Source organism: Elephas maximus, chromosome 15, assembly GCF_024166365.1.
Source record: "Elephas maximus indicus isolate mEleMax1 chromosome 15, mEleMax1 primary haplotype, whole genome shotgun sequence".
NCBI classification, from domain to species: Eukaryota; Metazoa; Chordata; class Mammalia; order Proboscidea; family Elephantidae; genus Elephas; species Elephas maximus.
Window position 1 is genome coordinate 33035617 of NC_064833.1, and position 15043 is coordinate 33050659.

The following is a 15043-nucleotide window of genomic DNA, read 5'->3' on the forward strand; positions in this document are numbered from 1 at the left end:
TGCTGCTGCCATGGTTTGAACTATGACTTAACAATTTTACCTTCTCTTGTTTTTGTACTACCTATACAAATTTATACACAGTAAAAAAGGCAAATTAAGTCCTTGCATGTCACCCTTAAGAATGGCTCATCTAAAACATGAGTTCAGCTATCGCACATGCCATTAACTGTTTACATAGCGTGGCACTAATTTACCTGTTTAGAAATTACAGAAGAACACGTGTCCATACTTCTTGAAATACTAATATATTCCACTGAATGAATAATTTAAAAGAATCAGCACAAAGCTAGTTCCTATGAGGCAGAGAGAGATTAAAGATGTCCCAAATGTCCAGCTTTTCCAGATTGCTGTACCACTCCATCATCTCTTAACATCAATTCCTCCTCCCCTCCTCAGTAGCCTCCCTTCCATCTTTAGGTTCTGTAATTCACTGCAGTGTCTCACAGAACTCATGAACCATGTCAAGGAAATGGCTCACACGGTTGTGGAGGCTGGCAAGTCCCGCATCCATGGGTCAGGCTTAGGCTTATCCTGACTCACATGGCTGCAGGGGCCGATGAACCCAAATCAGCAAGCTAGATGACAGGCTGCTGACTCACAAAGCTGCAGAAGCAAGTGTATCAGGTGAGTTGGTAGTCTGGCCCATGGGGCAGTAGAAGCTGGCGAATCCCAGAATCTACAGGTCAGATGGCATGCCACTGGGTCAAGTTCCAAGAACCAGAGGTCAAACAATGCGTTGAACACAGCATCCAGATGCTGAGAGAGAGCCCCACCAGAGCAGACGCATATAAGAGAGCCCCACCAGAGCAGACACATATAAGAGAGCCCCACCAGAGCAGACACATATGTACCTTGAATGCAGGCCCAGGGAAGGGCATGACTTGAGTAAGAGTGGGACTCAAGTCCTGCAAGGTTGTAACTCAGGATAATACCCAACATTAATCCTGCCTCATTAACTCACAGAGATTAGGATTTGCAACACATAAAATAGGGGATGATTAGATCACAAAATGGAGGACAGCCACACAATACTGAGAATCATGGCCTAGCCAAACCAACAGATAACCCCAACCATCACAAGTTTCATATACCCTATTTGTATAAAAAAAAAAATAGGTCCTCTCAATCATTGTGTGTGAGTCAAAGGGCCATATTAAGTAATTCATTGCCCCATATTCACCAAATACGATTACCCCTAATGGATTTCTATTTCCCATAATTTTGGAAATTATAAATATCAGCATTAAATATATTCTTGCATATTTTCTTCATTATGTTGAATTTTTGACCTCAGACTAAAGTGCCTGATTTATTGGAGCAGTTCATCGGTCACCACTTTTACTGCAGCTGAACTAAAATTGAGCAAATATATATTGAGTACTTTAAATATGGAGATATGTTGGTAATCAAAACAGTCTCTATTTTTAAAGATTGTACAGCTAAATGTGGAAAACAGGCAAGTAAATACATGTTTATAATTTTAATTATTGTGTGTGTTAGGTACGGAGAGAGGGTTGTATCAGACAAGTTGAAACTTGTGTAATAACCCAGAGATTATGGTTCTTTTTGAAATATTACAGCTAATTTGGCATGGCTAGAGTATAGAGCCCTTAAAGCAGGGAAGTGAAGGTATATACTTAATATTTTTTGTGTTTCCAGTTTAATGTGTGTGAATCGATATGTGAGATACGTGAGTTTTATATTGAGCATCTTTGACTCGTATTGATGTATGTATGTTTACAAATTTTGTCTGCTCGTGTAGGAGTCCTTCCTGCTGGCACAAGTGGTTAAGCGGTTGGCTGCTGGCCAAAAAGGTTGAGAGTTCGAATCCACCATCTGCTCCTGGGAAACCCTGTGGGGCAGTTCTGCTCTATCTTAGAGGGTTGCTGTGAGTCAGGATTGACTCGATGGCAATGGGTTTGGGTTTTTTGGTAGGAGCTTCTGTTTTATTCATAACCTGCTTTTCAGTTCCTTACATAGCATGTGATTTGATTGTGGTTCATATTGTAGACATTTCCCATTAACTCTCTCTTGTTACCATTTGCTTTTTTCCTCCTATTTTAATGACATTTTAAATGTTTATATATTTGAGTTGGTCGACGTTTAACTTTCTTCTGTTTCTTTTGAGCTTAATGTTCTTAGAGTATTATTACCCTTGTAGAGACTTGATAAGTATTCATACTATTTTCTTTTTATATCTGTAATCTATTTTTTGTATGACTAATTTATTTGAGATTTATTTGTCCATTTCATCTATATTAAGAACTTTGTTGATGAATGGATACTCAAACAAAAATGCAAGTCAGGATTTGATAAGACTTCTTTTTAGTTACTTCAGACATCAATTTTAAACACACTGTGCATGAACAGCTTGTCGACACAACTGATCAAAAAAGAATATGGACCGTGTTTTATAATATCTGGATTACCAGATCTGATGTAATGCCCAACCAGGGACGTGCTCTTGTGGTACATAATAACTAGTATAAAATGGAGTTTGGGAGAGCATGCAGTGTGTTGATTAATGTGTGGGCTTTGGAGGCAAAACTGAATTTAAATCCCAGCCACCACTTACTAGCTTTTTAACTAAAATTCCTTAACCTCTTGAGTTTTAGTGTTCTCGTCTATAAAATGGGATTGTATTCCTACTTCTCAGGTAGTGAAAGTTAAACAAGGTAGTAGATATAACTTAGCTCAGTACTTTATGCATAGTAAATATGGAGAAAATCATTCTAGCAATTAACTGTGTGTGTTCAGAATATTAATTTGGAATGAAAGTTTCTTGTCAAAGTTTCTTTTCAACCTGGCTTCCTTAGATTCACTTTATTTCTGACTAGATAGAACCTGTTTTTAATGTTATTTTTTTATTTAATTTGGTAATTGCAGTGATTAAAGTAGTTAAATATCTTTACTTTGACATTTAATCTTTATAAGTCTTTAATTGCTAAAGCTCTACAAAAAGAAAAAAAAAACGCTGCCGTTGAGTCGATTCTGACTCATAACGACCCTGTAGGACAGAATAGAATGGCCCCAGAGTTTCCAAGGCTATAAATCTTTAAGGAAGCAGACTGCCACATCTTTCGCACACGGAGTGCTGGTAGATTTGAACCGCTGACCTTTTCAGTTAGCAGCCTACCACTTAACCGCTGCGCCACCAGGGCCCCTAAAATTCTACAAAGAAAATCAGTTAACTACTTGAAATTCATGTTTAAAGTTTTTCTCTAAAGAATATTTTACTCTAAACGTAGCCTTTATTAGTACTTCAAAGATAAATATAACCTTTTCTGTAATAAACACGGCAGTGAAAGGAATGTGGAATTATATTTTATTGTCCAAAGGGTTTATGGGTTCAAGAGGTTTTTTTTTTGCAAAGCAGTAAGATACTTATTTGGCATTAACAAGGAATGAGTTTTCCAAATAAGTGAACTGTCTAAATAATTCTTTCCCTTTTATGTGCCAAAATTATATTTAAGGCCCTCTTTTTTTTTTTTTTTTTTGGTAGAACCTTGCTAAAATTTATTGTTTCCCCAACGTCTTATATAGAGCATTCTGAAGAGAAAGTAACATTTTATTGAAGGTCATTGGTGTGAACATTAATAACTATGTCGTACATTTCTGTGTGAATACCGTTAGGGACATTTGAAGTTAAGTGGGGCTCTTTGCTCCTACGCTAAGTTAAAAATTTCTGGTTTTCTGTGGTTTGTTTCTGTTCTTTCCAGTGCTGATAGCTACTGTCTGCCATTTCTCTCCTTTGGCAGTGTGTGTGCCCCAAGCAACCATTCTTTTCCTCCTTTATTATTTGCTGCTCCATTTGGCTTTCGTCTACCAAGTTGTAGCCAAAACCGATTATTTTCTTTGTAACTAAATTCCACCTTTTTTCGTGATCTTAATTTTGACTTTCTTTTCTTTTAGACAGAATCCTCTGATGTGTGAACTTTTAGAGGAAACAGATATTTAGTCTTGTGAGGTAGGCAGTGTGTTAGTTTTCTACTACTGCAACAAGTTACCACCAGCTTAGTTGCTTAAAACAACATAAAATTATCTTCTTACAGTTCTGGAGGTTGGAAGTCCTAAAATTAGGTGGTCAGGGCAGCATTCCTTCTGGAGACTCTAGGGGAGAATCCATTTCCTTGCCTTTCTGGTTTCTAGAGTCTGCCCACATTTCTTGACTGTGACCCCATCATCCATCTTCAATGCCGACACTGTAGCATCTTCTAGTTTGTCTCTCTGCCCTTCTACTTTCGTTGTCACATCATCTTCTGTGTCTGTGGCCCACCTGTCTCCCCCTTATAAAGGCTCTGTTATTACTTTAGGATAATCTTCCCATTTCAAGATTCTTAATTTAATCATATCTATGAAGTCCCTTTTGCCATTTAAGCTAACATATTCACAGTTTCCAGGAGATAAGGACATGGACGTCTTTGAAGGTCTTTATTCAGCCTACCATAGGTGGTTTACATGTATGGTAATAATCCTAATATAGTATGACAATTTAATAGTAGTAATATACATGGTGCTGGGAGTTCTCAGAGTTCAGACATCTCATGTAACTATATGAAAGTAGGATATCTGGAGCAACTGATGGTTGAACTGGGTGTTAGAGGATGAGTAGGAATAAATCAGGCAAAGAAAGACACGAGGATTTCAGGCAGAAAGAATGTCACGTTGAAGGTATAGCAAAGGCAAACCATGTGATGTTGCTGTTTTTATAATTAATAGTACTTTGACATAATCACAGTAATGGGTGTGAATGTACAGTGCAAAGAGAAGGAACATCTAAGGTGGAGTAAGGGGTTCATATTAAGAGACTTCTCTTCCATCTTCTTATTTTAATGGCTGATTTCCCTTGGTAGTTAGCCTTTCACTTGGCACAGGATCCTGTTGTTCTTTTCACAACGACTGTCTACTCAAGGTGGGAGGATCAGAGATCAGCCAGTTTCATTATTAATACTTTAGAAGACACTTGGTTTTTGAGAATGAATGAGTAAATTAATTTTTAGCTACATATTATTTCAACTTGTATTTCAGGTTTCGTTTCTTTTTTTGGTGAAAGCTCTTGGTAAGCAAATCAGAGTATTGGGTTGGGGGTATAGGGAAGAGGGCTGAAGCAATTTTGAGTCCATCAAACTTATAATAAAAGGCCACCTGGCTAGTTGTGACTCTGAAACTAAACCATGTAGCTGGTGATAATCAGGAGAAAGGGAAGAGCAGAAATAGTTGGTGATCTTTGTGTGCCTACCTGTTCCCATTCTGTAGGGGACAAGTAGCGGACTCGTCCTAACAGAAGCCCCATTCCCAGGTATTGCTGGGGTAGTAGAAACTGGATTCTTCTGTCACTGACCTGTCCTGTGGCCAGTAGTTTATGCTGGCACATCTGAACCAACAAATAATTATGCTGGAGAGCCACTTCACAGCTTTCCCTGTTGAATATAGGTCAAGTCCTCACCTCTTAACCCAACATTTTATGATTTTCCACTGTGCTCTGAAACTCTTGGAATCAGTTCAGTATTTGTCAAGTACTATACACATTTTGTTTTCTACAACATTTGATGGATTTGTGTTGATATTTAGCAAGACTTTTGTAGCTGTGATAATATTTCTAATGAGGAATATCATTGCAGCCTGCCTTCACTGAAAGGGGTATTTCAATAGATGGAATCCAATTATGAGTCTCAATGATTTTACTTTAAAATAAATTCCTTTAGCTATCAATATTGCAATAACAATTATTGACATACTCATTACTGACATAGATAATTTAATTAAACAATATACCAATGTGACAACTAACTGGTAAACAGATCTGGGTTTGAATCTCAGCACTCTGATTTTTCTAACTGTATAGCCTAGAACAAGTTACTCAAGCTTTCCAAGTCTGCTTGTTCATTTATTAAAGATAATAACAACCTCATAGGGTTATTGAGATTAATATTTATAACATTATGTACTTGGCATATGTAATGTGCTCATAAATCTTAGTAGTGTTTATTTTTCTTGATAATTGTTAGTGTAAGTTAACATTAAAACCAAAACACCACACACATTGCCATCAAGTCGGTTCTGACTCATAGCAACCCTATAGGACAGAGTAGAACTGCCCCATAGGGTTTCCACGGAGCTGCTGGTGGATTTGAACAGCTGACCTTTTGGTTCACAGCTGAGCTCTTAACCACTGCGTCACCAGGGCTCTAAGTTAACATTAGCAAACTTTATATTTGTATTCTGTGGTTTAAAAAAGTTTTGCTTATAAAATTGATGGCTCATATTATGTTCTAGACTGGTTACTAACAATTGAGAGGTAGCATAGCATAGTGGTTAAGAATGTGGACTTTGGGTTTGAGTCCCAGCTCCACCAGGCTGAAATCGGGTAAGTTACTTAAATGCTTTGTGCATCACTTCCCTTATCTGTAAACTGAACATAACAATAGCATATTCCTCCCAGGAGTGTTAATCAGATAAGGTATAGATATATAAAGAGTTTAGAACAGTGGCTGAAACGTAGTACCATATGTCACTAATATTAATTCATTGTTGAGTAAGTTACTAATTTTTTATTTTTTACTTTTTAGGTGAACCTTGGAAGTAATGAGTACCTTTTCTCCGTTGTAGTGGATCCTAAAGAAATGCCCTGCTTCTGTTTGCGCCATGATGTTGATGCCCTTCTCTGGCAGCCGCACTCTAGCAAACAAGATGACATGTGGGAGCACATTGCAACTTTCAATGCTTTAGGTACAAAGCAAGCTCTTTGACAGTGTTTTTCTATTATATCAGAAATTGCAGTCATCATTTTTTTAAAGTTCATTTCTTTTTTTTTAATTTGATCTGTCCTGATTTCATTTAAATTGATTTGCACTATAATTTGGTTGCTACTACTATAGTAGATGAATGGTGCACTGTTGGAATAATCGGACTGATCTGTTAGTACTTATCAACTCAGTAGAAATCAAAATGTTCCTCTAATCACATGACTCATTTTAATCACTCATTTGCTTATTCTAATTTAGCTATAAAAAACCAAAAACAAAACCCATTGCCCTTGAGTCGATTCTGACTCATAGCCACCCTAAAGAACAGAGTAGAACTGCCCCATAGGGTTTTCAAGATTGTAATCTTTATGGGAGCAGACTGTCACATCTTTCTCCTGTGGAGCAGCTGGTGGATTCAAACTGCCAATCTTTTGGTTAGCAGCTGAGCAATTAACCACTGCGCCACCAGGGCTCGTGGTAATTTACCTATACAGTGTTAGAATATGAACAAGGAATTCGACAATACCCTACATGGAACTTGTATTCAGATTTTTTCAGAATAATCTTCAAAAACATCAAAGAATAAGCTATAAGGTAATGCACTTTTGGAAACATCTTTCATGGAAGTTTAGTGTGGAGAGCTATCATAAGAAAACAGTGGAAAGTGGTGATAAGCAGAAATTTATTCTCTAAGATATGAGGGGAAATACCAGTGTTAAAATTAGGGCTTGAAAATGTTTTAAACTACATAATTGTAGACTTATACAATAATTGATTTTATGTCAAAATACATTAACGTGTGGGAGAATTTTTTTTACATGAATTAGCCACAGTTACAGCATTCCTCAAAAAGGTTATTTTAAACCAGCTGCAGGAAGTAAAATTTTGTATTTTAATGGCTTTATACGCACAACCCTAATTGAAGAGTAGCTTTGTCAGTTTATCCCCTATAGTTGAATAATACAGGTTTGTTAAACTGGTTAATTCAGAACCCAAATGGATTTTTATGACCTGAAATAGAAAGTTTGATTGAAGAATTTAACCACATAATTTCCAGCCTCTTGACTGCAATTCCTATTTTTTTATTGTTTCCTCTTTGTTTAGTAAGAGGAAAGTTGTACCATATAATTTTTATATACTCAGATCCTCCATTTGTATCCTCCAGTTCCCCACTGTAGAGGAGTTTACTATACTTGAGATTAAATTAAGTCAGCATTGCATTAAATATGTAATCTTAAGATATTATATACGTTATTAATTTTGTCAAAATCATCCTGGAGAGCTAATTCTGAGCTGCTCAAATAACTGTCTACACCCTCTTCACTTTCCCCTCCTCAAACCCTGCTTAACATTAAAACACCAGTATTGATCTGCCTGGGCTGTGGTTCCTTTGCTCATTCATTGTTTGGTGAGCTCTCAATTGATATTATTTTATATGTATTTATATATTTTTTTTAATCTCACATGTTATAGCCTTCAGTAACTGTGTCCCAGTTTGAAAATCCTAATTTATATTTCAGAAGATAAATGTCCTCTTATCTGTAAACATACTTTAAAACATGTACATGAATAAAAAGACAAGATTAGAATATTTTTCAAAGTTTGGTTTTCAAGAGGTATTCTAATTCAGTTTTTAAAATTAGGTACTTGAATTTTCTTTTGAGCTTGTGGTAATTTCAGGGTTCTACTTCTGGAAGCATACAACAAAATCCTGTTGCTGTATTGTTATTGGTATATAAAAATACTACTAACTTTATAGGAATAATGAGAGATTGCATTGTGAATATTGGTTCCTTCAAAAGGATGGGGCCTGCATTACGAGCACATTCCTGAAATAGCTGTGATGGTATTCTATAAACATTTTCCCATTTATTTGATAGGAGAAAGGAAAAAAGATTATGTAATGTCATATCATCATCATCATCATGAAACAAAAAACCATTTACACAGTCAACTAGTGAAAATCTTTTTTGTATGAAAGTAGATTTAAATTTTCTTTAAAAGTTTTCCCAAAGATCATAAATACCCCCTTAGGGAAATACAGATTAACGTGGTGCTTAATTAACTATATGACCATGTATAGATGCACATTTTCATGTGAACTTAAATATTAAATTGACGTTTAAAGATATTTTGGCATGTTCTTAGTGTTTTTACTTAAAATATTTAGTGTTTTAAGTATTCATAGAAATTAAGTGGAGGTATATTGTGCTTTCCTTGGGAGATCGAAGCCCTCCCTCTATTTTGTACTTTAGGGATTGAAGCTGCATTTTTGGACCATTTGGGAGAGGTGCATTGTGGCTAATCATTAATAGTTCAGAACTCAACCATTGTGAATTTATGGCATTTATTTGAATCAAGCATTTTAATTTGTAATAAAAATTAGGAAATGTTAATTTAGTATTTTTCACCTTCTGTTCAATATATATATTTTTTTTCCTTTGTCTTGTATTTCTTGGTAGGCTACGTCCAAGCATCAAAGAGAGACAAGAAGTTTTTTGCCTGTGCTCCAAATTACTCCTATGCAGCACTCTGCGAGTGCCTTCGTCGAGTATTCATCTATCGTCAGCCCACTCCCATGTCCACTGTACTTTACAACAGAAAGGAAGGCAGGCAAGTAGGGCAGGTTGCTAAGCAGCAAGTAGCAAGCCTGGAGACCAGCGATCCTATTTTAGGCTTTCAAGCAACGAACGAGAGATTATTTGTTCTCACTACCAAAAACCTCTTTTTAATAAAGATAAATACAGAGAATTAGTTACTCCAACATGTTAGCTTCTCTGTACTGAAAAAGTATTCAGTGGTAGCTAGAAGGCTGGGCAGTAATACTGTAATCTGTTAAACTTTGATGTATTAAATAAAAATATCCCGTATAATCTTTTTATTTTTTTAAAGCACATTGGAAATCTGTTCAAGGGATTCTGATTCTGTAAAAGCTGCACTAGGCTGTGGAATGAAGATGCAGATTTAGAGAAAATTTGCTTCCGTAAAAATGTAAAGATAATATTAACGAGTATAATTATTTTTAAAAAAACAGAGGCTAAAATCTCATCTTTTATATGAAAGATATATTCATTGTTTTAAAAAATAAAAATATTTATTGTTTATTCCTTCTGTATTGGTATAGGTCTGCATTCTATACCCATGGACTGTATAGGATTACAGTTAAAATAAAGCTAATTAAAAGACTTGAATATTTCAAGTCAAGAAAAAAAAAATACCGTACCTATTAATCATTGTAACTTTGTTCACTTTATTTTCTGTATGAAATAATTTCTTTGGATATGGTGCATCAGTATCTTTACTGTTACATGTTTTTAAAAATCTTATAAATATTTACTTAAATGGATTGAATGGCTGAGGTAGAGGGGAAACTACAAGAGGCGTACAGCAGGTCTAATAGCCTTAAAGTTTGCTGAGAAACCTTAATTGTTTCTCAGATTAACTGTTGCTTTACTTAATTTTTATGCATTTGCTCCGCCAAAGATAGAGAGGGGGGAGAGAGCAATAACTAAGGTTTCATAAAGTGTTGCTGTTTATTGCTGCAAAACTCAGTGGTTTGAAACAACGGCATTTTATTATTTCTCACAATTTAATGGATTGGCTGGCCAGTTCTGGGTTGAATGACAGCTTGTCTCTGCTCTACATGACCTCACATCCTCCAATAGGCTAGACTGGGCTTCTTACCAAGATAGAGGAAATACTCCAAGAGGGCAAGCCCTAGTGTGCAAGAGCTTTACAAGCCTCTGTTTCCACCATATTTGCTAATGTCCCATTGGACAAAGCAATCACATGGCCAAGCCATTGAGGAAGGGGACTGTGTTAATAGGAGGTCTGATTCATTGAGGAACATTAGTATGGCAGGATACCACACAAAGGGATTATGGTTTATCTTTACAGTTTGAACAAAATAATCCTGTAAATTAAGTAAATGATACATTAAGTATTTTTTGTGCCGAATGTTAGCTTCTCATATTACCTCCCCAGATTTCTTTTGGGTTGCGTTTACCTGGAAAATGCTTTACTTTTTATGTCATTTTTAGTCAGTATAAACCTTAAGTTGGATTTTGTGTTTGAATAAGATAGTTAAGACCTTAATTTAAGAGGCAGAAAATGTAGAAAAGAGATACAGGTTAGAGACTGTTTATTCCCAGCATATCTCTCTCACCTCTCAGGGCAAGTATTTGACTGAATTAAATTTAGGAAAAGAAGGAAAAATAAATTTGAGAGTCAGAAGAAGAGGAAAAAGATGGGGGATATCTGCATGTTCCAAACCCTTTGTCAGAATGCAACTAGAAGTAACTAGGATGCAAGAGGAAAAGGTGGGAAAGATGATCCTGAGATATGATAGTGACAACTGGACGTACTGCATTACTACTAGGAAGGAGATAGACTTAAATATTGAGCATCATGAGGTCACGAGTATAGAAAAAAAGATATTTGGTTGAACCAAAAAACAGTGATATTTCCAGAACTTTTTAGTGTCATTGTAAAAGAAGCATCATGAAAAAGAAGAACATTTACCCAGCCAACTAGTGAAAATCTTTTTTGTGTGAAAGCAGATTTAAATTTTCTTTAAAAGTTTTCCCAAAGATTGTAAATACCCCCTTAGGGAAATGCAAATTAATGTGGTGCTTAATTAACTATGTTACTACATATATATATGCACATTTTCAGACAGTATCAGTTTTCTTTATATGTGGTGACTCTTAATATGATTAATGTTGAACTGAAAACTCTCAGGAGAATTAGTCTTAAATATTGTTTCATATTGACCTATGGTAAGAAAGTCCTAACGAGTCTTGAGCAATCATTTTAAGCTGTGCTTTCTTGAGATGCTTCCAGAATTCCACAGATGTTTAATTCAGTTTAAACAATGTTCTAAACTATTGTTAAAGAATAAGCACACATTTAGTATACTTCTATAAGAGCTATGAGTGTAGTTACTTGTATTTTTGTTGATTTTTGCAATGAGTTATAAAGAGGAACTTATAAAATATTTGATAGTAATGAAGTGTTGTATGTCCTGCATATTAAAATTTATTTAACAATATTCTTTCAGCATGTTTATTAAGCATCAGTTCCTGTTGACCAAACAAAACCCATTGCCATCGAGTTGATTCCAACTCATAGTGACCCTATAGCATGAGTTATATACCGTAATATAATGTTTTCCATGCTAAGGATTATGCAGTTGAGACAGATAGGGTTAACTGCTGGCAAAACAAAAGAGCTGTTAAAAGATTACCATCTAGAAGTTGGGAAAACAAGAACCACACCCTGTCAACATAAGTTTTAAACAACCTATGAATTATTACTTCCTTCTTAGTGTTTTTCTAGTCCATTCCCCCTTTACAGGCTCCGTGTGCTCAGAAGAACAAAGTGTGACTGCTGTTTAACCTTTCTTAGCCCACCAAAGAGGGCAGTGCAGTGCTGAAGATCAGTGCACTTGCGCCATATCCTATAATAAGTGATATCAAGGGCTGCAGAGAGGACTCCATCTTGAATATCAGCGGGTTCCATCTTGGATTCCAGATATGTGTGCCACCTAATTAGTATGCACTGCCATTCTGAGAAGTACCTGTCCCTTGAAGGAAATCCACTAAATACTATTGTCTCTACCGAACCCATATAAGCCCTAGCCTTGCTTCCCTTTTGAAGTCAGTCTTTTGGAGAGGCATAAGCCCCCACTGTCTCCTTTTACTTGTCTCAAGTAAAACCTGTTAGAGCTGAACCCAAAATTGTCTCCTCTGTGTATTCTTAACAAGAGAAAGACAAGGATCCATTGAGTCCAGAGAGCCTCTGTTCCCTCGGCAGTAACACAATGGATAGGAAACATTCTAATGATTTTCAGGTATGTTTTCCTTTTGTGAAATACAAAGGGGTAGGTGGAGTCACTGGTTCTATTGCTAAAAAGGAAGTTTAATCAAGAATGGAACCTTGGAGAAAACTATATGCAATAGGCAGGTAGAAGAGTTGCCAATTAGAAGGGTCAAAAGAGGATAAGAGCATTTTAAGAAATTAAGAATGGTGAGTCGGAATTGACTCGACGGTAATGGGGAAACAGTATTAATGTTCTGAAATAATAACAAGTAACATTCCCACATGGAAAGGAAATTACCATACAGGTTAAACCATCATTGTGCAGGTATGCTTTATTTGTGATTGTCTACAGAGATAGGAAAAAGAACAAATGGTAAGTTTACCTATGACCAGTAATACAGTAAAACTAGTATCGTAGTAGTCATTGGTGATTACTGGAAGAATATTTTAATTCTTAGTACTAATCATGTCTTAAAAAAAAAAATACAATAAAACTAGTATCGTACTAGTCATTGGTGATTACTGGAAGAGTATTTTAATTCTTAGTACTAATCATGTCTTACTTAGCATATAATAGTAGTTGAACCAGTAAAAATTAAACCTAGTGAAGGTTAGAGTAATTATAAGGAAACCTAGTGGCGCAGTGTTAAGTGCTCGGCTGCTATCCCAGACTTTGGCAATTCAAACCCACCACTTGCTCTGTGGGAGAAAGATGGGGCAGCCTGCTTTTGAAAAGATTTACAGCCTTGGAAGTGCTGTGGGGTGATTCTCTGTCCTATAGGATTGCTATGAGTCAGAATCCACAGCAACAGGTTTGGTTTGGTTTTAGAGGAAATATACCAGTTAGAAGTGAGCCTTTCTAAAATCAGCATAAAAGAATAAATGTACAAAAACAGCTCAAGTCAGAGGTACCCAAACCATCAAGATATATTAGGAAGCACTAATTAAAAGTATGAAATACACATTTTAGTTCTATTTACTTTTTAGAAGAAAATGTTTTCTAATCTCAAAGTTGAAAAATCTTCTTAAAAAACAAAAATATAAGGGAAAAGACTAATGAATTTGGCCATATCAAAATGTAAAATAATCTTTATGACCTAGTTCCATTAATAATGCTAAAAGATAACAGATTGGAAGAAAATATTTGTTGCATACATAGTAGATGAGGTTTAAAATCTGTAATATAAAAAGAACCCCTAGGATTTAATTAAAAAAAAAGAAAAATGGGTAAGAGATATGAACAGTCAATTCATAGATAAGGAAATACAGATGGTCAATACACCTTTGAAAAGATGCTCAATCTCCCAGGTAATCAGGGAAATTGGTAAACATTTCAAAGTTTTATTATGAATCTTGGCCAGAGTATGGAAATACCATAAATTACTGTTTATAAGAAGGCTTTGGTCAATTGTTTTTTATAAAAGGCCTGGAAACCCCACTGACATTATTATGTAAGTAATACTTTGTTCCTTTCTCATGAGAAAGATGGAGTTAATAAACTGTAACACTTCAAGTTACATCAAGATTTGTGTGGCCTTTTCAAAATAGATACTCCTATGAAAAGTCTTTTGTTCATAAAATATTTTCTGCTGTTTAAGTTCTCTATTAAAAAAGAAGAGGGAAATACCCCTTAGTGCCTCAAATGAAATAAGAAAGTTAAGACTGGATATCACCTAGGATCCTCAGTTTTTGTCTTGGGGAGGAAATAAAAGAAGCTAACCCTTTGACTTTGTTTTGAACAGCATCTTAGGTTTAGGTGCAGGCAGGCAATGTTCCCAGAGAGGTCACTTAGGTTGGATTCATTGTTGGCCACATCATTCTGAAACTATTCCACTTGTCTTTTCCTCCACCTGACTAGCCCAGGCATATTTTTACAATGGTCAGAACGGTAGAGGGCAAGCTCAATTGTGGCACAAGCATTTTTCAAGCTTCTGCTGTCACATTTTCTAATACCATATTGGCCAAAGCAAGTCACATGGATGGTCCCAGAGGGAGAGTGGGAGGACCCTGCAGAGTTACAGGGCAAAAGACATGGATACAGGGAGAGTGAAGAACTGGGACCATTTTTAAAATCTGTCATGTGTACTGATACTATGTTCTAGCAGTATAGATGTCTAACCTTTTTTTCACCCTTTACTTCACAGTACACAGGAAATTGTAATTGTATGACACATTGGTGCAAAAGGATAAGGCTGCTCGTGGCCAGAGTGACCTTGGCTGTGTTTCAAAGGCTGAAGGGCTCAATATCTAGGCAATTTGTAACCTATTTGCAACACATGTAAAGCCTATTTGGGTGGTTATGCCATCGGGAAGCATGCGAAAGGAGAAATGCATAAGGATATAGAGGGCCAGGGAAAAAAAGGAAGACCTTCAACGAGATGGATTGACACAGTGGCTGTAACAATGAGCTCAAGCATAACAATGATTGTGAGGATGACTCAGGCCCAAGCCATGTTTCATCCTGTAGTATATAGGAT

At 36.0% G+C, this 15043-nt stretch overlaps 1 protein-coding gene across 2 annotated transcripts in view; it reads left to right on the forward strand.

The window, feature by feature from the left end:
• Positions 1 to 14068, forward strand: part of NUDCD1 (NudC domain containing 1) — an 81885-nt gene extending 67817 nt beyond the window's left edge. The window contains exons 9-10 of one of the 2 annotated variants that reach the window (XM_049854580.1): positions 6570 to 6729; positions 9209 to 14068. In XM_049854580.1, coding sequence (XP_049710537.1) covers positions 6570 to 6729; positions 9209 to 9501 — 453 coding nt within the window. In that variant the 3' untranslated portion in view covers positions 9502 to 14068. The remainder of the gene's footprint in view (positions 1 to 6569; positions 6730 to 9208) is intronic. The other variant, XM_049854581.1, reaches the window with a different exon arrangement.
• Positions 14069 to 15043: the final 975 nt, after the last annotated feature.